Here is a 25,211-nt window from a genome sequence, read left to right as displayed (position 1 = left end):
TGCCAAAAACTTACCCCAAGTAAGTTGCGAGCTCCATATCCTTCACCTTCACTTCGTCGTGTCCACCACCATTCAATTTCATCCCCATCTTCTCGTCGGATGACTGACATGCAATCACCTTCCTTAAAGGATAATTCATCTTCATTTTGGGATTCATAATCCCATAGGGCATATACTATGCCTCTGTTCATTATACCCATTTTCTCTTGCACACCTAAAGAAAGAAAATACCAGTACCCATTTTAGTCATTTTTCATCTCAAACAAAATTGTTCCAGATTTCCATAATTCCTATAAACAATGAATAAAACCATGGCACGAGGGATATCTTTGAGCAGAACAGTTCAGATTATTACAATTACAAGTTTTAAAAAAAATGTTAAACAAGGATTACTTGAAATTTTACATTTTTTCCAGACATACTAACCCTTCAATCACCCTAAATAGGAAGAGTGAATCCTAGGGAAATGCACAAAACTGATTTGTTGAAATGTCCATGCTATTTCTAAATCTAGATTTGATTTGAAGGGTATTCTGTGCTGGTGTTTTACTTTGGTAGCGTATAAAAGTTGACGTACCGTACAGAAATTGTGAGCATTGAATGTAGCCATCCTCCATCTCCTCACATTTGTCAGCAGCAGTCTGCCAGTCACTGTAGGTTGTAGCAAACACAGCTGCCCCACATTCCACCAGCAACTTGCAAACTTGCACATTATTACAAGAGGCTGCACAATGCAACGGAGTCCTAAAAAGGGGGGGGGGGGGGGGGGGGAAATAAAATGGCCAATATTTCAAAAGCTTTTTCACCTCTGACTTTTTTTTTTACTTGCAACGATCTTTCTCCACCAGAACACTTCCAGGTGTATTTTCGCAATGACTCAGTGGAGATAATGTATCAAGCATTAGCTCAGATCAGAAGAATGATGTATGGGCCATTGTACCAGTGGCAAATCATCTTCTAAAGTTTTCTAATCCTGTTTCTTCCCCCTATCGCCATAACAATTCAATTGCACATAATTATCCTAATCTCTCTTTTTAATTTTTTTTTTAATTTAGGCATACAGCATAGGAACAGGCCCTTTCAACCCATGAGACTGTGCCACCCAAACACACCCAAACGACCTACAATGTCTGGAATGGTGAGAGGAAACCTGAGCATAGAAACATAGAAGATAGGAGCAGGAGTAGGTCATTCGGCCCTTCGAGCCTGCTCCGCCATTCAATGAGATCATGGCTGATCTTAAAGTTCAGTACCTCGTCCCCGCCTTCTCTCTGTAGCCCCTAATTCCCTTATACTGAAGAAATAGATCTAATTCCCTCTTAAATATATTTAATGAACCTGCCTCTACTGCTCTCTGTGGCAATGAATTCCACAGATTCACCACCCTCTGGGTAAAGAAATTCCTCCTCATCTCGGTCCTAAATGGTTTGCCGATTATCCTCGAACCACGGCCCCTGGAGGATATCCATGCAGACATGGGGAGAACATACAAACTCCTTACAGACAGTGCAGAATTCTAACCTGGGTCATTGGGACTGTAACAGTGTTATGCAACTGTGCCATCTTTTGATTGTTTCTGCCATATTTCACGCAGTGCATTCCAGTTCAAAACAAGATACCCCTGATCTCCATTCCTCAGAGAAAATTCCCTGCTACTTTCATTTGGCCATAGAGGTTTTGTGCAACTTACAAGCTTTTAAAATAAAAACCCCTTTATCAAATCTAGGTCATGTGAATTAAAATTAAAATGCAGATGCTAAGAATCTGCAATAAAACCAAAACGTCACAAACTGTCAGTTAGTCAAGCAGCGTATGTGGAAAAAGAAACAGATTTGTTGTTTTAGATCCTGGACCCTTTGACACAACTGAGAAATAGATTCTGGCAATGGCAATCAGATTCAAAATACCTATACTGTTTCTCTTTCCACAGATGCTACCCTACCCACTGTGCGCTTTCAACATTTTCATTTATTCTACCAATATACCCTACCTAAGTGAACTGATATTTTCATTGCAAGCATAAAGGAAATACCACTTATCTATTGCCTCTAATATGAAAAAGCACCATTCACCATCCATCCCACTTTGGCTGCAATTGAACTGTCCTTCTGACAGGTTGGACAATGTTAACAAGTCCATAATACATTGTAAAAACTTTGAAATTCAAATGTTCCATTCTTATAAACCATCTCCATTTAAAGAGCTCAATGATCAGTCACATACGATTTTTTTGCAAAAATTCCAGGTTGATGTCCATTATTTGAGTACTTTTGCTATTTTATCATCTGTTACCACAATAGATGCAACATGAACATTCCTCTTGAACTGCAGCAATTTCTGCCTTCCCACCCAATCATGGTAATTTAGTTACTTGAAGATGATCAAGTTCATTCTCTAATTTTATCTAATCCAATGATCTTTTCTAGAGGACGTAAAGGGCATGATTCAGTACTTCTTACAGCGCCTTATCTTTTATTTGTTTACATGTTTTTGCACTTCCTATTAGTGGTGATTCTGCTTCACCCACAGGAAAAAGGGAATCTCAGGGTTGTGTGTGATGTCATGTATGTACTCTGACAAGAAATTTGAAGAGAAATGAAAGATACAGAGGGTAGGAATAATTAGTAGAATATAAAAATGCTCACTCCAATACATGAATAATGAAGGGTTAGTCAAAGTTAGGATGAAAGGAATGAAAAATTGTTAGCTAGAAAGGTAGAGGAACAGGTAAGGCGCTGTAAGAAGTACTGAATCATGCCCTTTACGTCCTCTAGAAAAGATCATTGGATTAGATAAAATTAGAGAATGAACTTGATCATCTTCAAGTAACCAAATTACCATGATTGGGTGGGAAGGCAGAAATTGCTGCAGTTCAAGAGGAATGTTCATGTTGCATCTATTGTGGTAACAGATGATAAAATAGCAAAAGTACTCAAATAATGGACATCAATCTGGAATTTTTGCAAAAAAATCATATGTGATTGATCATTGAGCTCTTTAAATGGAGATGGTTTATAACTGATTACAAATGTAAACAAACTGACTGTGCATACAAAGAGAATAAAGAAAATCATTAAAGTGCACATTTAAGAGTCCTTAAATGAGTCTCTGACTTTGTCGTTGAGGAGTATGATGGTGGAGAGGTAGCAGATGTTCCTGAACCTGCTGGTGCAAGTCTTGTGGCACCTAGACCTCTTTCCTGATGGCAGCAGTGAGAACAGAGTGTGTTCTGGGTGGTGAGGGTTCTTGATGATTGCTGCTGCCCTCCAATGGCACCATTCCTTGAAGATGCACTCAATAATGGGGAAGGTTTTGTCAGTGATTTCCTGAGCTGTGTCCACTACCTCTTGGAGGACTTTATGCTCTGGAGCATTGGTGTTTCCATACCAGACTATGATGCAGCTGGTCAGCACACTTTCCACCACACCTCTGTAGAAATTTGCCAGGGTTTCTGATGTCATACCAAACCTTCATAAACTCCTGAAGAAGTGGAGTCACTAATGTGCTTTCTTCATGATGCCATTGGAGTGTTTGGTCCAAGAAAGATACTCCAAGATCGCCTGAAAAACTTGCCCAGTCATATCTTTGCTAGAAACTATTGTTATTTTTTTTTGAGATGGAAGGAAAGCTGAAGTATAAATAACCCATAGAACCTCAATGCAAATTACAGCTCATGTTAGCAGAGTTGCCAAGCCAGAGTAAGGGATTCCTTCTTTTCATCTTATTTGAATATTTAGGTAATAACATTTTTGTACAAAATACTGCTGAAAGCAATAATGTGTGACACTCTGAAGTTACGCACAGAGATGAGATTTAAACATCATTAGTAGAGAGTGATCATTATCAGGGGAATCTTGTATTCCTTCACTAAAGATGACAAGATTCCAGCCTCATGATATTGATAACCCAAAAAAAACTCATTCTCTAACTCCAAGACATAGGAATCAATATCCCCCTCTGCAAATGGAATCCACACCTTCCTGACCTGGAGACTACAAGTAGTGAGGATTGGCAAAACCTCATCCTCTACAAAAAAAACCCTTAAAACCAGTGCCACACGTGGTTGAGTACCTAGTCCTTTACTTATAGTCTCTATGCACTCATAATTGTGTGGGGAAACACTGCTGTAACTCCATCTACAAGTTTGCAGATGATGCCACCATTGTAGGCTGGATTACAATCATGACAAGACGGAATATACGAAAGAGGGAGAATCTGATGTGGTGTCAGGATAACAACTTTTCCATCAATTACAGCAAAACAAAGGAGTCAGCCATGACTTCGGAAATGAAGAACATATGTCTCTGATTAATGGTAGAAACAGTAGCGAGCTTCAAGTTCTTAAGAGTAAATAACGTTAGCAATCTGCCCTGATCCAACTGCGCCAATGTAACAATCAAAAGAAAATACGACTACTTTCTCTGTAGCCAGGGGAAATTCAGCATGCTCACTTTTACAGATGTGCTGTAGGAAGTATCGTGTCCAGATGCATCACAGCTTGGTAAAGGAACTCAAGAAACTGCAGAACTTAATTAGAGCTCAGGTCATCGTGTAAACCAACCTCCCCTTCATCAACTTTAAATATCTCCCCTTCTGTCAGGGCAGAAGATACATGGGCTAGTAAACATGGGCTGCCAGATTCAAAGATAGTTTCTTTTGAAATGTTATCAGACACTCAGATCTCCCATTGGCAAAAAATGATGCCCTTGCACAGTTTTCACTGGAGCCTGCACTATGTTTTTTTTTATAATTTGTGCTGTTTAATTTATTGAAACATTACTCACAATACTATTTTATTTATTATTGCACTAGCTACTGTAGGAGTTGATATGCCTGATTACCACACAAAACAAAGTGTCTTTTATTGTATCTTGTCACACAAGGCAATAAACAATTAATTTCAAACTATTCAGTTTTTAGTAGCAATCTTGACGCAGTTTTCAACTTTATTGTCAGGTGGAACAGAACATTCGCTTAAACATTTCAGAAGGACCCAACTTATGAGATAAAAGTCATTACTACTTTTCAATAATGAAGGTCATGATAAATCCCTGGAAAACATGGGCCACTTCCCCATATTGTCAGCAATTTCTCAATTAAGGCAAACTGGAAGATGAAATTTAGCACTGCCTTAATGCATCTGCATTGACTTTGGTTGATTGAAGATGGGGGTATTTGAAGATCAAGACCCCAGGCCTGACACAAAACTTCTTGTCAATTGGGTGGCAATGATTCCTATCCACCTGTTTACTTCCAAGATCAAAATGCATTAATATGTCTCTGCAGAATCCTTCAAACTCACTAGAAAGATAAGCAAACCAATAGTGTCCTCTCCCAGGCTCATTTTCCACAATGAGGCCTTAAATGATTACATTGGACAGGTGATGCTGTTTGAATGCCTGAGACCAGAATCCTGAAAGACACTTTATTTGCAGCTTTATCATGGGAAAAGATTAGCAGAAGAAAATATTCAAGGTGCTCAAAGACTCCTTGAAGAACTCTAACCCATGACAACTTAAAGTGGAGAAGAAGCCATGTATCAGAAGCTCAGAATCCATAAATTGCAGAAAAAGTGCATTACCTGCCCCATCTATGGAAGAATATGTTGGTCTCATAAGATGCCTAACTATCCATAAAACTAAACTAGAAGCAAGTTTATAATGTCTAGTTTGCAATGGTCTTAATCACGGGGATTAATAATAATGAAATATTACCTGAATTCATCTTTAAATTGCATGTAATATGTAAAGTACATGTCTTGCATCATTAGCTTGCTTAAATTCTGTAGGAATTTCTCACATTAATGCAAATATTTTAATACAACTATATTAAGGCATTCAAAATAGCCTGGAAATAAAGTTAAGATTACAATTTTTAAAGAAAACATGAAAGAAATTTGCAACACCATTTTCTACAAAAGGTTGGGAGGCAACACAAATAGTAACACAACAAACTACAATCATCATTATTATATAACTCACCATCCATCACTATCTGCTGCATTAACATTTACTCCAAACTGCACTAAGAACTTCACAATTTCTGTATGGCCTGCACACACAGCATTGTGTAGTGCTGTTATTCCTTCATCATTTGGTTGGCTGGGGTCCTCCACCTATAAAGATATAGCAAATTACAAGATACAACACATTGCTTTTTGAAGCCTTCAAGATACTGCTGCATTAGAATTATTCGCAGCTTGATCATTTTGATGATTTTAATCAGGGATCTGGAAGTCTGCAATTTGGAGGAACAATATCCTTTTACATATTTGGTAAAATAAAAATGCAACCTGGAAGCTAATAGTACAAATGTAAATGGGCTGCTTGTTCAGGATTCTGTTCAGCACAGTATTTACATCAGCAAACTATTTCAGAAAAAGTAATGTTTAACAGAAATAAAAGGTGATTCCTGTCCACCTGTTTACTTCTAAGACCTACATGAAATGTATCAATACTGTCTCTGCAAAATCCTCCAAACTCACTAGAAAGGTAAGCAAACCAACATTAATGTCCTCACCCAAGCTCATATCTCCCATAATTGATCTTAACTAACTACATTGCACAGGTGATGTTGTTTGCATGCCTGAGTCCTAAATCCTCAAAGACATTATTTGCAGCTTTGTCATGAGAAGAGATTAGTAGGTGGACAGAAGAAAATATTTGAGGTGAAAAGACTCCATGAAGAAATCTCCATTGGCTCCTCCGTTACAGGCCCAGAGGACCCCAAAACCCAGCAGCAATAGAAATTCACCATGACAAATAGTTACTTAAACAAAAGTTGTTTTTAATTTTCTTTAAAAGTAAAAATATGATCAAACTTTAACTTATTATTATTAAGTTCACTTAACTTAAACCCCTTCTAATTCTAAGTACACATGTAGGTAACGTGTAGAAGTTGAGAAAAGTTATTTGATTCACAGTCGAATCTTACTTCTCCCTCCTCCAAGTTCACTGGTATCAGGCAATTCTTATACTGTGAACAGAATTTAATATTTATGAATTTTCACCAAGCTCTGGAGCTTAAATGGTTACTGGTCAGGAAGGTTCTTTTGGTTTCATTGCTCGTTGGATACACACAAACTGATTTTCTTCCATCAGTCACTTTTAGTGTCTTGCGAAGAAAATTGCCCCATCAGGGTTTTCCAAATGATAACCTCTTCTTCTACAGGACACCACAGAGTTCCTTTTGTTTCCCTTATTTCAGGTGAAACACTCTAGTCAGCCATTTCCTCTTGTAAGGACCACAAGAGTTTTCAACAGGCTAAACTCAGAATTCACAACCTGTCTTCAAAATGGAGCTTCCACAAGCTGCCAGCTTGTCATGGCTGCAGAAACCAGTTCTCTCTCTCGCTCTTAGAGAAAGCCTGTTTGGTCTCTTCTCTCTCTGTCTCTCTGATTGCAAAACCACATGACCTTCTTAGAACAGCAAACTGCAACCAGACAGATTGCGGAACCAGAGCCAAACTTCTGAGTCCATTCATCTGTTGCTTTCAAAACAATAATCTATTACCCCACAGCAGGTCCAATTAACACCTACTTGTGAAGTCTCTATAGGCATTCTTCAAAGTTTTTTGCAAAGGCCCTGGGCCCAGAGTGTCTGGTTTGAGCCGAGCTCTTGCATTTTAAATGAGATCTGTTTTGTGAAGTGTTTGTGTTTGTTTGTGATCTACACTCTAACCCCCACAATCTATCTCCTTCAAAAACATATCTATATACAATAAAAAATATGATATGATCCGTCACACCTGGGAACCTCTGACCTGTGACTCCTTGAAGTGGAGAAGCATTAAGCTTCTGGATAGAGTTACAAAGTTTTCCTTAAAATGTCAAGTAATGCAGATCACAAATGGAGACATTATTTGCTGCAGAAATTATTTAAAAAGAACTGAATGAGGTATTAAGACACATTGATTTATAATAAAATCTTCAGTAAGGTTAGTAAAACCAGACAATTATGCAGAAATAATTGATAAATATCAAATATAAAGTTACAAAACAAAAATTGAACATACCTCATAGATGATACGCTGGACTAAATCAAATTCACCTTCCAGAGAAGAATCAAGCAGCAGGGCAAGAGGATTGAACTTCACTCTCATACCATGACCTGTGCGCTCTGATCCGAGCTTTTTCAGATTTGTTCTCTTTCCCTAAAAAACAGTAAAATAAATATTATGATGAGAACAGCTCAGCAATCTGGTCAAACTAGTACAGTATAGGACTGCCGAAGCAATACAAACCTCAGCAAATGTGAGTTATTAAAATAGTCATGAAGAAGCCAATGCACCAGCAACCTAGGAGAGTTTTAAATTCGACCAACTAAACCATATAGGTCAGGGAAGTGCCAGGTTTTATTCTTGACCTTTGGTAGGGCAACAAAGGAGATGCTGGACAATCAGTTTCAATGTCCCAGGGGAAAAAAATTGCAAATGTTTTGACAACAGTAAACTTTATGCAGCAAATCCCTGCTGGAAGCATGTGGGGAAGGTATGTGATACAGAGCAAGTCAAGCATTGGGTTAAACTGTAGTGCTATCCTTTTATTAAATTATAATTAAACGAGAGCACCCATCTTTCACCTTTCAAAAATTCTTCGTCTTTTTTTTGTAAAAAATCCTTGGAGATAGTTTTGCATGTTTCCATTTGATATTCCATTTGCCTTTCCTAAGTCATTCCATCTCTATTTTCCTGAAGCCGAGCGGCAAAATGCAACCTTACGTCGTCAGAAAATCTAGATGTTGGATTTGAGTCAGGAAAGCACAGAAACAAGCCCTTTGGACCATTGAGCCAATGCCAACCATTTACTTTAAACTATTTTATGTTCCTCATCTTTCCATCAATTTCCTCGGATTTTAATCATTCATCAACACAACAGGTGATTTACAATGGTAAATCAATCTGCATGCCTTTCAGATGTGGGAACAAACTGGATGAGCTGAAGGAATCCTATGTGATCACAGGGAGAACATGCATATAACCATATAACCTTTTACAGCACAGGATCAGGCCAGTTTAACCCTACTATTCCGTACTGAACATCATCTCCCACCTCGTCCCACTGACTCGCATTTGGCCCATAACCCTCCACGCCTCTCACATCCATATACTTATCCAACCTATCCTTGAATATTAACATTGATCTCGCTTCTACCACCACTGCCGAAAGTTCATTCCATACCCCACCACCTTCTGTGTGATGAAATTTCCCCTTTATGTTTCCCTTCAACTTTTCCCTTTTACTCTCAATCGATGCCCTCTTGTTTGAATCTCCCCCACTCTTAGTGGAAAAAGCCTATCCACATTGATTCTATCCATCTCCCTTATAATTTTGAATACTTCTATGAAATCACCCCTCAACCTTCTATGCTGCAGAGAATCAAGTCCCAGCCTGCTCAACCATTCCCATTATCTCAAACCCTGAAACTCCGGCAATGTTCTCATAAATCTCCCCTGCACTCTCTCTATACTGTTTATATCCTTCCCGTAATTCAGTGACCAAAACTGCACACAATATTCCAAATTTGTCCTCACCAATGCCTTCTACAATTTCAATATAACATCCCATCTCCTATGTTCTATACTCTGATTTATAAAAGCCAACATACTAAATAAATACCTTCTTCAAAACCCTATCCACATGATTCAACTTTCAGAGAATTGTGTACCATGACTCCTAAATCTTTTTGTTCCACTGCACTCTTCAATTGTCTACCATTTAATCTGTATGTCTTATTTTGATTCATCCTACCAAAATGTAGCACCTCACATTTATCAGTATTAAACTCCATCTGCCATTTTTCAGCCCACTTTTTTAACTGTCCAATATCACCCTGCAAGCTTTGATCATCTTCCTCACTGTCCACAACATCACCAATCTTTGTATCATCTGCAAATTTACTAATCCAATTCGCCACCCTATCATCTAGATTGTTAATATATATGACAAACAGCAGTGGAGCCAGTACCGATCCCTGAGGCACTCCACTTGACACCGGCCTACAATTCAACAAAGAATTTTCCACCACTACTCTCTGGCATCTCCCATCCAACCATTGCTGAATCCATCTCACTACTTCATCATTATACCTAATGCTTCCACCTTTCTTACTAACCTTTTATGGGGAACCTTATCAAAAGCCTTACTAAAGTCCAAATAGACAACATCCACCAGCTTCCCCTCATCAACCTTTTTAGTAACCTCCTCGAAAAACTCTGTTTGTTAGACATGATCAACCACATACAAAACCATGCTGATTATTCCAAATTAATCCTTGCCTTTCCAAATAATTGTATATACCATCTCTAAGAACACTTTTCATTAATTTACCCACCACTGACATCAGACTTACAGGCCTATAATTATCAGGACTACTTTGGATCCTTTTTTGAACAGCAGAACAACATGAGCCACCCTCCAGTCCACTGGCATTTCCCCAGTGGCCACTGACATTTTAAATATTTATATCAACGTCCCTACTATTTGGTCACTAACCTCCCTTAGTGTCCTATGGAATATTTTGTCAGGACCTGGAGATTTATCTACCTTGATCTTTTTCAATATAGCCAACACTACCTCCCCATTAATTCTTATATTATTCATGAGCTTCCTACCATAATTCTTCATTTCATCTGGCTCAATAATCTTTTCCTTAGTGAATACTGAAGAAAAAAAATCATTTAAAATTTCACCCATCTCCTCTGGCTTCTCACAGAGCCTACCCCCCTCATCTTCAAGGAGTTAAATTGTATCCCTTACTATTCTTTTACTTTTAATGTACCTATAGAAACCCTTTGGATTTATTTTTACTTTTCCTGCCAAAGCAGCTTCTTATCTCCTTTTAGCCATTTTAATTTCTTTAATATTGTTTTAACCTCCTTCTATTCCTCAAGCAGTTCATCCCTTCCTTGCTGTTTATACCTGTTGTACACATCCCTCTTCCAAGTTCCCAATATCTTTTCTAGCCTTTCCTTTAATCCTCATGGGGACATACCAACTCTACATTGTCAGAACTTCTCCTTTGAATATCCTCCATTTATCAGGTACATTCTGAAACTACCTTATCCCAATCCACACCCTCCAAATTTTTCCTCATCCCCTCGAAATTTGCTTTCTTCCTATCAAGAATCTCAACCTTTGGCCCACCTTTATTCTTTTCCATTACTAGCCTAAAACTAATAGTATTGTGATCACTAGATCCAAAGTGTTCCCCAACACAAACCTCATTTCCTAATAGGAGATCTAATACTGCCCCTTCTCGAGTCAGTTCTTCTATGTATTGATTCAGAAAACTTTCCTGAACACACTTAAACTCTACCCCATCCAGCCCTCTTACTGCATGGGTATCCCAGTTAATGTTCGGAAAGTTGAAATGTCCCACAACTACCGCCTTGTGTTTATTAAACATAAACACAATTTCCTTACAAATTTCTCCTCGAATTCCCTCAGCCCATTTAGTGGTCTATAATACACTCCCATTAATGTATTCATGCCTCTGCCATTCCTCAATTCCACCCAAATAGCCTCACTGGATTATCCCACCAAACCATTCTGCCACAGCACTGCTATAATGTTCTCTCTAATAAGCAATGCAACTCCTCCACCTTTTATCCCCCCTGTTCTATCATGCCTAAACAATGGAATCCTGGAATATTTAACTGCCAAATATGCCCTTCCTGTATCCAAGTTTCACTGATGCATATTCCACACTGACAACAAGAGATCTCAGGATCCAATACAGGCCATTGGACTTGTGCGTCAGCAGGCTTCACTCACTGCGCCAGAGAAAATACCCACTTGACAATGGTGGAATTCAAAATCATGAGCCCTGTACAGACCGATAGCCTTATCCAGTGCCTCAAAGACAGCTTGAGTTTTGGTCCTTTCATCTAAATCAGGGGTGTCAAACTCAAATTCACGGAGGGCCAAAATTAAAAACTTGGACTAAGTCGAGGGCCCAACTAAATATTTATTGAAAATTTTCAACAACATCTGCATGTTTTCTCTTCTTTCAACATATGCAATGTTAAACTTTAGGATATAACTTTAGGAGGATAATGTTACAGGTCAGGAGTAGGTAGCTCAAGTTCACCCATTGCTTGACCTGAGGGAAACATATTTGGTCCCTGTGGAGATGTAGTCAGCATTCACAGGCTGTGTCCATTTTGGCCTGCATCAGGACTCAGCATTTCCTGCTTACTCCTCAGGCTCTAGGCCTCTATTCACCCTCGACCCACCATCCCTCTACCTGACCAGTCCTTTACCCAACCTCTACTCACCCTTCACTCCACTCGCTCTGCCTCTACCCACCCCATTCCATACACGCCCCTCTATTGCCACTCCCCTCAACCTGTTCCTCCCTCTACCCATCTCTCACCCTCTAATCACCCCTCCCCTACTTGCCCTGCCCCTCCCCTTTTACCTCTTCCCTATCCACCCCTCCTTCTACTCATCCCTCCCTCTAACTGCCCCTCGCACCACCATAACTTCCCCTGCCCATTACTCCTCACCTACACCCTCTGCCCACCCCTGCTTACCCACCCACTCAGGCCCAGCGCGCTGCCGATCAGCCTTTGCGGACAGCCACCATCTCTCTCTTCACGTGCCGTGCAGGGCCGAACCAGCCGTCCCTGGGGTCTGCGCGGGTGCAAGCGCTGAAGGCCGTGGCGACCGGGAGAAGTGCGCTCGCGCTGTGGAAGGGCCGTCCGGTGCCAGTCGCGCGGGGCTCGTGCTGCCCGGGGGCCGTGCGCAGCCTGCCATGCCCGTTGTGCTGACAGGAAATCACAGGCGCTCGGCAATCCGCCGCACCGCTCGACAGGTGGGAGAAGTGACTGGTTGTGCGGGGAGCCTTCCAACTGGCTTGCCGGCTGATGACATGGACAGACTTCTCGTGTTACAATTTCTCGTGTTACAATGGGGAAAGGTGTGCAATGAAGGGGGAGGATGGTGGGGATGACATTACCAAAAAAACACCATCGGCTCTCGCTGCAGGGCGGGCCACCTCTAATACATTTTTGAAATGATCTTGCGGGCCAAATATAATTATATTGGCCAGGGGGCCAGAGTTTGACATGTGTGATCTAAATCATTCATTTTGATACTGACAAATATAGGCCCAGCCCAATCTCTGTGGCAACCATGAATTACAGCTGCTAATCTCAAACATTACACATGTATTCGTACTCTGTACTGGACCCACTATCTAAGCCACAATTTGCACCAGTTTATTACTCTAATTTTGTTTAATAATTTCCTGTGGCACCTCATCCAAGACCATTGAAAGTCCAAATAGACCACACCCTCTGGTTCACTCTCATTCATTCTGGTTGTTACAACCTCAAAAGAATGTCAAACACAATTTCCCTTTCATAAATCCATAATAATTAATCAATTTTGAATGCCCTGTTGCTACTCTTTCAATATCAAGTCCCAGCAATTTTTTGTATTTCCAATGTCAGGCATCTAGTAAAAGCACAATGCTGGAGAAACTAAACAGGTTAGAAGGTGTACTTTATCTTTCTTCTCTTCTCTTCTTTGGCTTGGCTTCGCGGACAAAGATTTATGGAGGGGGTAAAAGTCCACGTCAGCTGCAGGCTCGTTTGTGGCTGACAAGTCCGATGCGGGACAGGCAGACACGGTTGCAGCGGCTGCAGGGGAAAATTGGTGGGTTGGGGTTGGGTGTTGGGTTTTTCCTCCTTTGTCTTTTGTCAGTGAGGTGGGCTCTGCGGTCTTCTTCAAAGGAGGTTGCTGCCCGCCAAACTGTGAGGCGCCAAGATGCACGGTTTGAGGCGATATCAGCCCACTGGTGGTGGTCAATGTGGCAGGCACCAAGAGATTTCTTTAGGCAGTCCTTGTACCTTTTCTTTGGTGCACCTCTGTCACGGTGGCCATTGGAGAGCTCGCTATATAACACGATCTTGGGAAGGCGATGGTCCTCCATTCTGGAGACGTGACCCATCCAGCGCAGCTGGATCTTCAGCAGCGTGGACTCGATGCTGTCGACCTCTGCCATCTCGAGTACTTCGACGTTAGGGATGAAAGCGCTCCAATGGATGTTGAGGATGGAGCGGAGACAATGCTGGTGGAAGCGTTCTAGGAGCCGTAGGTGATGCCGGTAGAGGACCCATGATTCGGAGCCGAACAGGAGTGTGGGTATGACAACGGCTCTGTATATGCTTATCTTTGTGAGGTTTTTCAGTTGGTTGTTTTTCCAGACTCTTTTGTGTAGTCTTCCAAAGGCGCTATTTGCCTTGGCGAGCCTGTTGTCTATCTCATTGTTGATCCTTGCATCTGATGAAATGGTGCAGCCGAGATAGGTAAACTGGTTGACCGTTTTGAGTTTTGTGTGCCCGATGGAGATGTGGGGGGGCTGGTAGTCATGGTGGGGAGCTGGCTGATGGAGGACCTCAATTTTCTTCAGGCTGACTTCCAGGCCAAACATTTTGGCAGTTTCCGCAAAGCAGGACGTCAAGCGCTGAAGAGTTGGCTCTGAATGGGCAACTAAAGCGGCATCGTCTGCAAAGAGTAGTTCACGGACAAGTTTCTCTTGTGTCTTGGTGTGAGCTTGCAGGCGCCTCAGATTGAAGAGACTGCCATCCGTGCGGTACCGGATGTAAACAGCGTCTTCACTGTTGAGGTCTTTCATGGCTTGGTTCAGCATCATGCTGAAGAAGATTGAAAAGAGGGTTAGTGCGAGAACACAGCCTTGCTTCACGCCATTGTTAATGGAGAAGGGTTCAGAGAGCTCATTGCTGTATCTGAACCGACCTTGTTGGTTTTCGTGCAGTTGGATAATCATGTTGAGGAACTTTGGGGGACATCCGATGCGCTCTGGTATTTGCCAAAGCCCTTTCCTGCTCACGGTGTCGAAGGCTTTGGTGAGGTCAACAAAGATGATGTGGAGTCCTTTGTTTTGTTCTCTGCACTTTTCTTGGATACCAAAGGTAAAGATACATACCAACCCATCATCAAGCCTGAAACATTGGTTATGCATCTTAATACATTTCCCTATTTTCTTCCTTCCCTCTTTCTTAATTAATGATGTTATATTTGCTACATTTTAATAAGTGGGACTCTTTCCATATTCTATGCAATTATGCAAGATGACAACAAATTAATTATCTCCATATCCTTAGCCTTTATTAGTCTTATGGCTAGACAGGCACTGTTGCTCAAATGAAAGGATGTTGCTCCTTGCTCAATTCATTCATGCTCAATGGCTACGTGAGGTTATGAGGTTTAAATATAGAGAAGATTAGATGCTCAATTTCTGATTTGAATTTAAATTTTCAAACACTGTGAGGACACTTTTTGAATCTCTGATTTGGTGTTGACTAATAAGGTAATTGATTACTCTAAGGATTTTTTTTTCTCTCTTTGCCAAACCGCTTCATTTTTGGTAGTGGGCTTAGATTGTCTTTTTATAATAAAATAATAACATATGACTACACTATTCTCAATCAAACAAGTTATATTATAATGTATAATTCAAGATTCAATTTATTATCATAGTAATAAAACAGTCTCATATTACATGAAATTTCTTTTTGCCTGCTGCAAGGCGGACAGATTCCCACTGGCAGAAATTGCCATAGCACCTCCTACATTTCTTACATTCAGAGAAAAAGAAGCAAAAGAGAGTGTCCCCCCCCCACAATCACCGATCAGTTGTAAATTCGCCTCCAGTGCTTCTGCAGCTCCGCAGTCTGACAGAGTCCAGACCAAACCATTGGCAACCCAAGCTCCAGTTTTGAACCTCTGACACAGTCAGGAGCCCTTTGGCGCCCTTGGCACCGCCCTCACATCCCAGTTCCGATACCTGGTACTCCTTCAGCCAGTTCAGGCCAGTGTCCAGCAATACGCAGCATGGCGCGAGTCTCCTGATGGCAGACTTCAGCACCCCACAGCTTCTGGGGGCTCCTCGCCTCGAGTTGCTAGCAGCCCGCTGCATGCACAGATCCCTCAGCATCAGAGCTTCTCACTGGTCCACCGCCATGGTCACTGTCCCTCGGGTCTTTTCCTCCACTTTTTCTCAGTCGAGGAGGTGGGGGAGGGGGGGGTGATCTTTCTGTCCTCTGGTGCCCTGCTCCAATTCTCTGCTTCCCCTGAGTCTGCATCCCCTCGTGCTTGTTGCCAATTAATAGGCGCTGCCATCATGCTTCTATCAGAGGAGATTCTAAGTACTTCCCTTACACATTCTTGAGGACCATTCCCTTTCAAAAGCTCTATACACACTTTTTCAGAGTTAAAAACACTGCATTTTTGCTGAATTGCTTTAAGTCTGCGAGCCTTCAAAGGTGACATCAACTCTCGCAATGTCTTCTTTTGGTATTCCATATGCTATCTTCATTTTTTTAACTTTTAATATGTATCTTTATGTACTCTGTATTTTTCGATGTGAAATTTCAATTTCAATAAAAATACTGAAAAAGAATTAACTCTATATCCATCTCCATCAAAACTCCAGGATACAGGTAATTGCTATTTATCTCATTCTGTTATCATTAATTTCTTCAAAACTCTCACTAATTTTAGTTTCCTCATTCAGTCTAGAAATACAGTACTCCACTAGTTCTGGGAGGTTTTGTCTCTTCCATGATGACAGGTGTAAATTATGTGTTTAATTTGCTTATTTCCTCCATTCTCTGACTGCAAGGATTTCACATGGATTTTCGATAATTTTTTCCTATTTATGCTTTCATGAAAACTTTATGTCTGGTTTGCTGTTTCACAGTAGACTACTTACATATTCTGCTTTCCCTTTCACCAACAATCCTTTAAATCTCATACTAAATTCTGACGTTTTACTCGTCCTTGTGCATTAAGTGTTTTCACCAACATTACAATAATTTTCCTTTGATTCAAAACCAACTTTAATTTATAGTTAGGGCTAGATTATTTTTCCTGTTTTCTTTTGCCTTGAATGGATGTCTAGAAACTTCTAAGGTTTAATACGCAAGTTCTTGCGTATTAAATTTAAATCTAACCATACAGCACAGTAACAGGTCCTTTCGCCAATGAGCCCATGCTGCCCAATTACACCCAAATGACCGACAACCCCAGTACTTTTTGAAGGGTGGGAGTAAACGAGAGCCTCCGGGGAAAACCCACGGACATGAGGAGAACTTAGAAACTGCTCATAGACAGCCGTGATTCGAAACAAGGTCCAGACTGCTGGCACTGTAACTGCTACGCTAAATGAAACCGTGAATTCATTACCCATTGCTTGTTTCATGTCATACTTATTAATATAATTTCCCAATTTATCATGGCCAACTTGTACCTGATACTTTCATATGTTGCTTTCTACAAATTTAAGATCATGGTTTCAAACTGAATTAAGTCACTTACATTAAATCACATTGTTATATTTGAGGCCCCCCGCTATAAATAACAACAGCCACAACGTCAGTGCAGACTAACTCAATGCTTTACTAATTACATACTACAATCATTACTCTGAAGTGTTCAGTTCCCCACGTCATTGCATATACGTAATGGTGTCATATCCAACACTCTTCCCCCTTTGAAATGTTCCGGTGGATGTGTGGTTTGTTTGAATTTACGGTCAGGGCACTTTGTTGTTGTAAATGAGCTTTAGGCATGATCTGTTCCATTTCATCAGTCAGGATATAACTGGGCGGTGGAGAAGATGATCTTGGAAGTCTTTTCGGAGTTGGGTGGCAAAGACCCAGTGGGCTGCTTGCCTGGTCTTTGGTTTTAGGTGCCCTTCTTGATGGTATCTCCTCAATCGGTGGTCTCGGCCCTTCTTCGTATCTGTCAATGTGTGGTGGAGACGCTGCTACTGGTAGCCAGGTCGGCCCCTCACTGAACACACCGTCCTTTCTGGCTTTGGGTGCCATTGCGTTGTCCACTGGTCTTAGTTGTTGGTGTGTCTTTTCAATATCATGTCCCCCACAAGGATGTGATATGAGTATGGGCTGAGATTTTTCAGGACTACTCCCCGCACCATGGAGCTTTGTGGATGTGGTAGTCTTTCACCAATACTGATTCCCCCACTTCAATCGATCTTAGAGCGGAAGCTGTCTGTTGCAGTCTGAGGCTGATATTTGGATATATTGCCGACAGTCTGGTCCTTAGATTTCTTGCAAACATCAACTCTGCCAGTGTTCTTTGGTGGTTGAATGTTGTGTGTTCCAGTAACTCCGCGATCTTAAGGGACAGTGAGTCCAAATTTCGTCTAATTTTCATGGCTTTCTTGAAAGTTTGTATGAAATTTTCTGCTTCTCCGTTTGTACTGGGATGGTCTGGTGCAGAGAGTATGTGGCGAATGTTATTGTTGCGCGGAGATGAGTTGAATGGGTAATCCACATGATGCGAAAGCTCCTGAGTTTTTCAATAGTCTGACTCGCAGTAATTTTGTTTTTCATGCGGATTATAATCGTCCATTTCGAGTGCGCGTCAACTACTATCAGGAAATTCTTTCCCATGAATGGCCCCATATAGTCTATGTGGATCTGATGCCATGGTTGTGATGGCCATTTCTATGGGCTTGCTTCTGCCTGAGGTCCTTTGGGTTGTGCCTGCTGGCATGTACTGCACCTTCTGTCTGTGTGCTCGATATCTTCCCCTATGGAAGGCCACCAAGTGTGCATCCTGGCTAGTGCTTTCATACGCACTATCCCTGGGTGGTTATTGTGTAGTTCAGCCAGGACATCTTGCTGCCACTTCTTGGTAATGACAGTCTGGGTTCTCCATAGTAGGACAGTTCGCCACATCTGGTGTAATAGGGTTTCATTTCCTCTGATATTTCCTGATCTTCTGGCCAGCCATTGTTTGTGAAATAGAATATTCTGGACAGTAATATATCTTTCTGGGTTCCCTTACTGATCCCCTTTGTCATTATCAGAAGTTGATTCACTTGGCTTTGATTTATTTCTGTTTTACTTCTGATGTCTATTTCACAATTGTTTCGTTCTGCTCTGTATCTGGGAGTGGTAAGCAGGAGAGGGCATCTGCGTAGTTATTCTGTAGCGCTGGTTTTAAATCAAAATCATATGCTGCCAACAGCATCGCCCACCTTTGAATTTGGGCTGCTGCTACCATTGGTATTTATTTTTTTGATCCCAATATTAGACTCAGTGGTTTGTTGTCTGTCACCAATGTAAACTTGTGTCCGTACAGGTATTGGTGAAATCTTTTTTACTCCGAAGATGATGGCTAGTCCTTCTCTTTCCAATTGAGCATAGTTCCACTCACAAGCAGTTAGTGATCGGGAGGCGAATGCAATGGGTTGTTCTTTTTCAGTTTTCTATGACAGTATGGCGCCAAATCCCATGGACAACGCGTCTACTGCCAGTGTTAGTTCTTTGGATTGTAATGAATTAAGACATGGTTATTACTTATTAAAATTGTTTTTAGTTCATCAACAGCTCATTTGGTTTCTGTGTTCCAGTACCATTTTTGATTCTTCAAGTTGTTAATTCAGGGGATTACACAACATAGTTATGTTTGGAATGTGTCAGCAATAATGGTTTACTAGACCCAGAAATGAATGTAGTTCAGTTTTGTTGGTTTGGTAGGGAGCATTCCGTACAGCTTCTGTACCCTCGTTGTCCATTTGTACCCCTTCCTGATTGATGATGAAACCCAAATAGGTCACTGATGGTGCCATGAACACACATTTGTCTTTTCGTAGTCGGACGTTTGTTTGTTGTAGTCGATTCAGAATGATATCTAAGTTAGTTAGATGCTCGGTGTTGTCCCTGCCAGTAATGATGTTGCCTAAGTAGCAGCCTACATTGAGTCCTTGCAGTAACTTGTCCATAATTGCTTGGACTATGGCAGGTGCTGCTGATGTTCTGTACGGCATGTGGGTGTATGCAAATAATCCCAAATGTGTGTTTATGGTTACATATTTCTGGGAGCTGTAGTCTAGCCCCACCTGTTGGTAGGCCTGTGACAGGTCCAGTTTAATGAACTTTTGTCCTCCAGTTAATGTTTGGAATAGTTCTTCAGCCTTTGGGATGGGATGTTCCGGAATTTGTAGTGCTTGATTGATGGTCACTTTGTCATCACCGCAGATATGTATTTCTCCATTTGACTTGCGTATTGGTATGAATGAGATTGCCCAATCAGAGTACTGGATTTTTTCTAATATCCTTTCTTTCTGCAGTCTATTAAGTTCCGATTCGATTTTTTTTCTTTATTGAGAAAGGTATGCCTTTGGGTTTGCAAAATTTGGGTTCTGCTTTGGGTTTCACATGTAGTTTGGCTCATACCCCACAAATTTTTCCCAAACCATTTTCAAATAACGTTTTAAAATTGGAGCCACTTTGTTTTTTGCTGCAGGTGTTCATCTCACTTTTCTTTGTTCTTTTGACTGATCCAGCTGAAGGTTGCTTAACCAATTGTGACCGAGCAATGCTGGCCCCTCAGTTTTCACCATATAGAGGGGCAACTGGTTAGATAGATTCTTGTACTTAATGTGTACCTTGCACTTTCCAAAAACTTGTATTTCCTCCCCATATCAGTTTTTTAAGATGGTGTCCATTTGGAGCATCTTTGTGTGTGGCAGCAGACACTCCTTCATTGTTCTGGGCATGAGGGAAACCGCTGCTCCCATATCTAGTTCGATCCGTATCAGTTTGTTGTTAATGTGGACATGGATGTTGTAATGGAAGATTCTAACTGTTTTTTTTTTACTTTTCAGCTTTTGCTTCTGCAAGGCTGACAACCTGCTTGTTTTTAGAATCAGCAGACATAAGCTAAATTCTACCGAGGGGCCAGAGATGCTGTTATCTGAAGAAAGGACATCTGTGTACCAAGAACATTTAATCTTCCTGCTTGTTTTGGTCACAGACTGTCAGAGGCCTAGCCTTGATGCAAAATAAGCCATTGTATTCAAAGTGATAAGCTGAAAATTATGTTATTCGATAGAATCCTAGCATGCTAGCTTGCTCGCTTATCTTTCTTGCTGTGCTAGGAATAGGTGTTTGGGTAAGCAGTTTTTGGGTAATATAAGCCATGGTTCCGCTGCTGAAGTTTGATACTCTGAGAGGTGGCAACATCTCTCAGCAAGAAGAACTTCTAGAGTCCAGCCAACGTCCCGGTCAAGGGAGGTGGAGAAGCTGCTACCGGTGCCCTGACAACCTACTACAAGTGTGCAGTTGTTGCCTCGCTTCGGCAGTTGGGACCGGTCCAAGCGTTGATAAGTATAGTTGGGAAGGGATTGCATATTGTAGTGTGAAATCAGCTTTTGAATTTGTAATAAACATTTGTATAATCTGAACTGCTCTCGGTGTGTGTGTGTATTTTCTTTCGGTAGCTCAAACACTGTGACCAATCTAAAACGAACAAAATGTGAGGTACAAGTTTACCCAAGACAGATGTAAAAATTTGGCCCTTTGTGGCCCAGTCCACAGATGTGAATTACTTGTATGACATGTTTACTTTTGTTTGGTTCCTCTTCTGATTCATTGGTATCTGTGTTTTCAGTGCCTGGGCTTTCACAAATTGTATTTTTCTGGAGCCAGGCTGGTAATCTTTCTTTAGTTTTATCATTGGACATCTTGCTTTGATGTGCCCCATCTCATTGCATTTGTGGCATTTGGCTTTTTTGAAATAGCAGTTAATGGGGCTGCGATTCGTCTTCCCGCAGCGAAAACATTTTTTGGTGGACAGGTTCCCGGCGGGAAGAATCTTGGCGCCAAGATTTATTGATAGCCAAGTCTCTCTGGCAGACATCTGCATTGCTAGGATTGTATTCGCTCGAGTTCAGAAGAATGAGAGGAGATCTTATAGAAACATATAGGATTATGAAGGGTATGGATAGGATAGATGTAGGAAGGTTTTTTGAGCTGGCCGGGGAAACTAAAACAAGAGGACACAGTCTCAAGATTCGAGGGAGTAGATTTAGGACAGAGATGAGGAAAAAAAGTTTTTCCCAGAGAGTAGTGAATGTTTGGAATTCTCTAACCAGGGAAGTGGTTGAGGCTGCATCATTAAACATATTTAAAATTCGGTTAGATAAATTTTTACATGATAGAGGAATTAGGGGATATGGGGAGAAGGCAGATAGGTGGAGTTAGGTCATAAATTAGATCAGCCATGATCTCATTGAATGGCGGAGCAGGCTCGATGGGCCATTTTTGGCCTACTCCTGTTCCTACTTCCTATGTTCCTATGTTCTTGCCGCTGTCTTGGTGGCAGTCTAATGCCAGTTCAAGTGTCAGATTTTGTGTTGCAATTAGTTTTTCCTCAGGTAGTTTGTTCAGCTAAACCCATTACTAATTGATCTCTTAACGTAGTGTCTCTGAATTGTCCAAATGCACAGTATCTAGACAGTTTACGTTTCACAGCCATGAAATTTGGGACAGACTCTCCATGCTGTTGTTTACGTCGGTAAAATTAATGTCTTTCTGTCATTTCTGGAGGTCGTGGATTAAGGTGCTGACTGATAGCTTGACAGATTTCAGCATATGTTTTCGTTGAAGGCATGTGGGCGATAGTGATCTTAAGAGCTCATAGGTGTCTCCTCCCCTTACGGTTAGAAACAATGCACGTTTTTATTCAATGGAGGATTTTCAGTAATATCATGTACAATGCAATGATTAACAAAATGTTCTACATAGACTTCCCAAGTTTCTTTGCTTTCATTGAATTTTTCGAAATGAGCTGCAGGAACTGCTGCTGCCATCACTTGGGATTCCCAGCTTTTCGCTGTCTTCTGTAGTTAGAGTTGATAAATGTGTAATGGTTGAATGAGTTCTTGAATCCTTGTCGCCACTATTATGTTTGAGGCCACCCCGTTGTAAATAATGACATCCATAAGGTCAGTGCAGACTAACTCAATGCTTTACTAATTACCTACTACAAGCATTACTACGAAGCGTTCAGTGTAAATCAGTTCCCCACGTCATTGCGTACACATAATGGTGTCATATTCAACACTCACAATATTATACGTGTTGATTGTCAGGCCTTCATTACCAGATCATCACTATTTTTCATGACACAGTATTAGACACTACACAAGATTATTAAAGCATCCAAATATTTTTTTTCCATTCTCACAGTAGCGGAAATTGGTCCAGTAATTTTACTTTCTTATTCCTATCATTTTTCTGTGAAAAGTGAAAAATTAAAGTGGCTCTTAGAAAATACTGCATCAAATTTATAAAATACAATTTTTACAGTATGGTTTTGATTATTCAGTTTGGGAATGATTAATACTTGTTGATATAGAATAAAGTATAGTAAAATATATGTATAACTAATACCAAAAAGGTAGTACAGACAAGTTTCTGATAAAAGTTAGTTTTCAAGAGGTTCTAAGCTGAAAGAAATTAGAATGAAATTCTGTCCAATGGGAAGGAGGCAGTAGAGAGATTAAGTAAGTACTGATGAAACAATATAAAAGCAAATTATGGAAGGTATAATGTCAAAAAATGAAATATTTTATCATCCCATTTAACTTACAAATACAATTGAAATATAAATATTTTGTTCAAATCACTATAGCATGCAGGTACTAGATATTTTTTTAATTAATGAGCATACTTTAGAGAAAATGAATAGGATTCGAGGACATATAATCATAATTGAAAATTTCAATTTAGAATGATATTAATTTTTTTTTTAAACTGCATATCCATCATAAGTAATTTCTCTAAATTCAAAAGTGATTAATTAATCCAATGTTCAAATAAGAATTCTGAAGTACATATTACTCACAGGTGGTAGGACAATGTGTCCAGTAATTTCAGGTGGTCGCATATTAAAACCATCATCACCCACAGCCTCGTGATCACCAGTAACAGGGTAAGGAGGTGGTGGATATGGAGGATATTCTTCTGCTAATTCCTGTGGTGAGAGTGGATTTTCTTGATTCTGCAGTTCTTCCACGGCAGGTAAAAGTGTAGGAACTACCAGTTGTCCCTCCAAAACAGGAACTGAGCTACCTGGAGAAGTCCTCACAAATACTTCAGCGTCTGATACTTCGGTCTCCTTTTTGACAACTGGTTCTGTCTGATCTGAAGTTTCTTCGTTGGATGTTGTTGCCTCATTTTCCAGTTTAGCATTGACATCTATGCTTTCATTCAAGGTCTTCTCTTCTGCTGACGAAAATGTAGGTTGTTTTGGTTGATAGAATGGCATTGGACTCGCTGTTTCCATAGCAGCCAGAGTGGTGCGCTGGTACAGCAGCTTTTGAATATTAGGTCCATTTGGTCCTTCGGGCTCTGTAATTGAGCTACGCTTCTTCAGCGGCCGAGGAGCATTGGACAGTTTTTTCCTTAATGCCTCCAAATCAGCATCACTCTGATTTCGATATGGATTGTACATAAAAGGAAGAAGCTTTGTGGGGCTCAGTGGTCGTGGAATGCGTTCAGTCTCTGAATGGTCTCCAAGAGATGCGGTGTTATCAGTTTCTGACTCAGGGCAATCTGGTTTATCTTGACTCTTTGAATAATGAGTATTAATTTCCTGGTCAGCTTGTGATTCATTGCTTACATAATTCTGTGAAGATGCAGGAACGACTGGTTTGCCATATACTGCAATTAACAAAATAAAGCAGAATTCAGAAGTAGATACAGCTTAAGTTAACATGAATATCTATACAATAATAATGTCACTGAATGACTCTTCTCTAACGTACATTTTTCTCTCAAATTGCATATCTTAAAGACAAGACCAATTTACTTAAAGAACTGCAAGATTCTAATTCCTCTATTTGCTCATCTTTCTGTTTAAGCCTGAATCAGCACCCTGCCTTTTGTTTTCATTGATGCAGGCCAAGCTGAAACACTGTCATTTCACTGCTGCAAACACTATTTATGACAAAAGCAAATGGCAAGATTCAATGTTCCCCCACCAGAGGCAACAAGTGATACACAATGCTCATGCAAGAGAAACCGCAGAGAGCGGGACTCAGCTCGTCAAGCAGCACCCATAGAGAGAAATGGTCAGTCAACGTTTTGGGTGGGACCTTTTATTTGAGATTAAAGTGGGAAGGGTATTTGGAAAGAGAAGATGCTGTGATCTTGCAAGGATAATGCTCAAATATAGATGGAAAAAATTGTTTGGAAAATACATAATTGCTACTTTCATTATTTTATCTAATATAGAAAATTCTTGGCATTTATGAGGAAGTGGCTTTTATCCAAAACTCCAGAGTCTGAAGCTATACAATGTCTTTGGGATGAATGAGTCAGAGAGCTAAATTAAAAAGATACATGAAGTGGGAAAAGATTG

At 40.6% G+C, this 25,211-nt stretch overlaps 1 protein-coding gene across 2 annotated transcripts in view; it reads right to left on the bottom strand.

The window, feature by feature from the left end:
• Positions 1 to 25,211, bottom strand: part of LOC138760430 (apoptosis-stimulating of p53 protein 2-like) — a 132,070-nt gene that overhangs the window by 5,285 nt on the left and 101,574 nt on the right. For both annotated transcript variants that reach the window (XM_069931013.1, XM_069931012.1), the window contains 5 exons: positions 23,694 to 24,511; positions 8,015 to 8,152; positions 5,982 to 6,115; positions 578 to 744; positions 15 to 214 (listed from right to left, as the gene is read on the bottom strand). In XM_069931013.1, the coding sequence (XP_069787114.1) occupies positions 15 to 214; positions 578 to 744; positions 5,982 to 6,115; positions 8,015 to 8,152; positions 23,694 to 24,511 (1,457 nt within the window). The remainder of the gene's footprint in view (positions 1 to 14; positions 215 to 577; positions 745 to 5,981; positions 6,116 to 8,014; positions 8,153 to 23,693; positions 24,512 to 25,211) is intronic.

The sequence above is a fragment of the Narcine bancroftii genome, chromosome 4 (assembly GCF_036971445.1).
Source record: "Narcine bancroftii isolate sNarBan1 chromosome 4, sNarBan1.hap1, whole genome shotgun sequence".
In the NCBI taxonomy this organism is placed as follows: Eukaryota; Metazoa; Chordata; class Chondrichthyes; order Torpediniformes; family Narcinidae; genus Narcine; species Narcine bancroftii.
The sequence above is the reverse complement of the archived record's forward strand: the minus strand, read 5'-3'. Positions and strand labels throughout refer to the sequence as shown.